General features: G+C 61.6%; 1 protein-coding gene across 1 annotated transcript; it reads right to left on the bottom strand.

The window, feature by feature from the left end:
* Positions 1–390: 390 nt before the first annotated feature.
* DQ04_19721000 (hypothetical protein) lies at positions 391–1,194 on the bottom strand (the record flags this gene model as incomplete). Its single annotated transcript, XM_009317849.1, has 1 exon — positions 391–1,194. The coding sequence occupies one exon, from the start codon at positions 1,192–1,194 to the stop codon at positions 391–393; it is 804 nt and encodes a 267-aa protein (XP_009316124.1).
* Positions 1,195–1,465: the final 271 nt, after the last annotated feature.

Here is a 1,465-nt window from a genome sequence, read left to right on the forward strand (position 1 = left end):
CGACGGCCCGCTCGACGCGGTGATGCGGCGGCTGCGCGAGAAGTACGGCACGGCTCCACCGCAGCAGCCGGTGGGGAATGGAGGGGGCGACCACAGAGCTGCGCTGCGTCGTCGGCTCACGGAGTTCTACACAACACACTGCCCAAATGAGGTGAAGGAGAAGGTACGCTACGCCATGTCGCTCAACGTTGACGAGGACATCCTCTTTGCCTCGCTGCACCGCCGCTACAATCTCGACGCAACCGGCAATCCGCTACCACCGGCGGCGCGGAGCAGGGCAAGACTAGCTGCGGACGAAGCAGGCATCACGCCAACAGCAACAACAACAATAACACCAGCAGAAACAATGACACCTGCGAAGGAGGCGTTGCGCCGCCGCCTCTTTGCGTTTTACGAGAGGCACAGCCCGCTGAATGTGAAGGCGAAGGTGCAATGCGCCCTCGACCTGGACGTGGACGAGGAGGAGCTGTTTCGCGCCCTGCACCGGCAGTACCACCTTGACGAAGACGGCAAGCTCATCACAGGCGCGGGGGAGTTGCACGAGCCAGCAGGATTGCCTGTTTCCGATGAGGCGAGAGCAGAAGCAGCATCGGAATCGGTATCAACGGATGCGGATGATGTGATGCCATGCGGTGTTGGGGAGGCACCAGTTGTTACGTCTTGTGCTGCGGGCGACGCGACACCGATGGTTATCTCAGCAATGTCCAGCCAGTCCGCTACTGCGGATGAGGTAGAAGTGCCGAATGCTAGTGCAGTAGCCCATGCCATAACAGCAAGAGATGAGACGGAAGCGCGCGAGCAGGTAGCCAATGATGTGCCGATTTCCAACAGGTACGAACGCCTGCAGGAGCTCTTTGCCGATTTGGATTCGTACAACCGTGAGGCAGTGCTGGCAAAATGGATGCCTTCGCCACTGAGCGACGATGAGCTGATGCGACATCTCCAGTGCCCCCAAAAAGGAAAGGGTAAAGAGGGGGAAGAGAAGCGACGCCTCGTTGATACTGCTCCTGCTGCTCCGGCCCGAGTTCCAGTGAAGCTGTTGGATTGCGAGCAGCCGCCCGAGCGTCTCGAGGCGTTTGAAGAGTTGGCGCCATCACTCGTTGCTGCAGAGATGTGGGAGGCGACACCACCACCACCACCAGCAGCAGCAGAAGCAACAGCACCAGGTGACGATGCGCGTGAGTGGTCTGGCATTGTGCTCTTCTCGCGCCACACCCGCTGGTTTGCGGGGGGTGGCTGGCGCGGTGTGAGCCTAGATGCACTTCGCGACGCCCTCCTCGCCGACCTCTCTGCGTGTACCGGCTCTGGCCGTGACGATCTCGACTGCGTTGTGAGTGTGGGGGACGGCGGCGTGCGTGCGGCGTTCTTTGTGGCGTGCGGTGACCCCGCCGCTGCGCACGCGGTGGAGGACGCCGTCAGTGGCGCCGCGTTTCCCTCCGCGCATCAGCTTTGGCTTGCACACACA

The sequence above is a fragment of the Trypanosoma grayi genome (genome assembly GCF_000691245.1).
Source record: "Trypanosoma grayi strain ANR4 Tgr_1972_V1, whole genome shotgun sequence".
NCBI classification, from domain to species: Eukaryota; Euglenozoa; class Kinetoplastea; order Trypanosomatida; family Trypanosomatidae; genus Trypanosoma; species Trypanosoma grayi.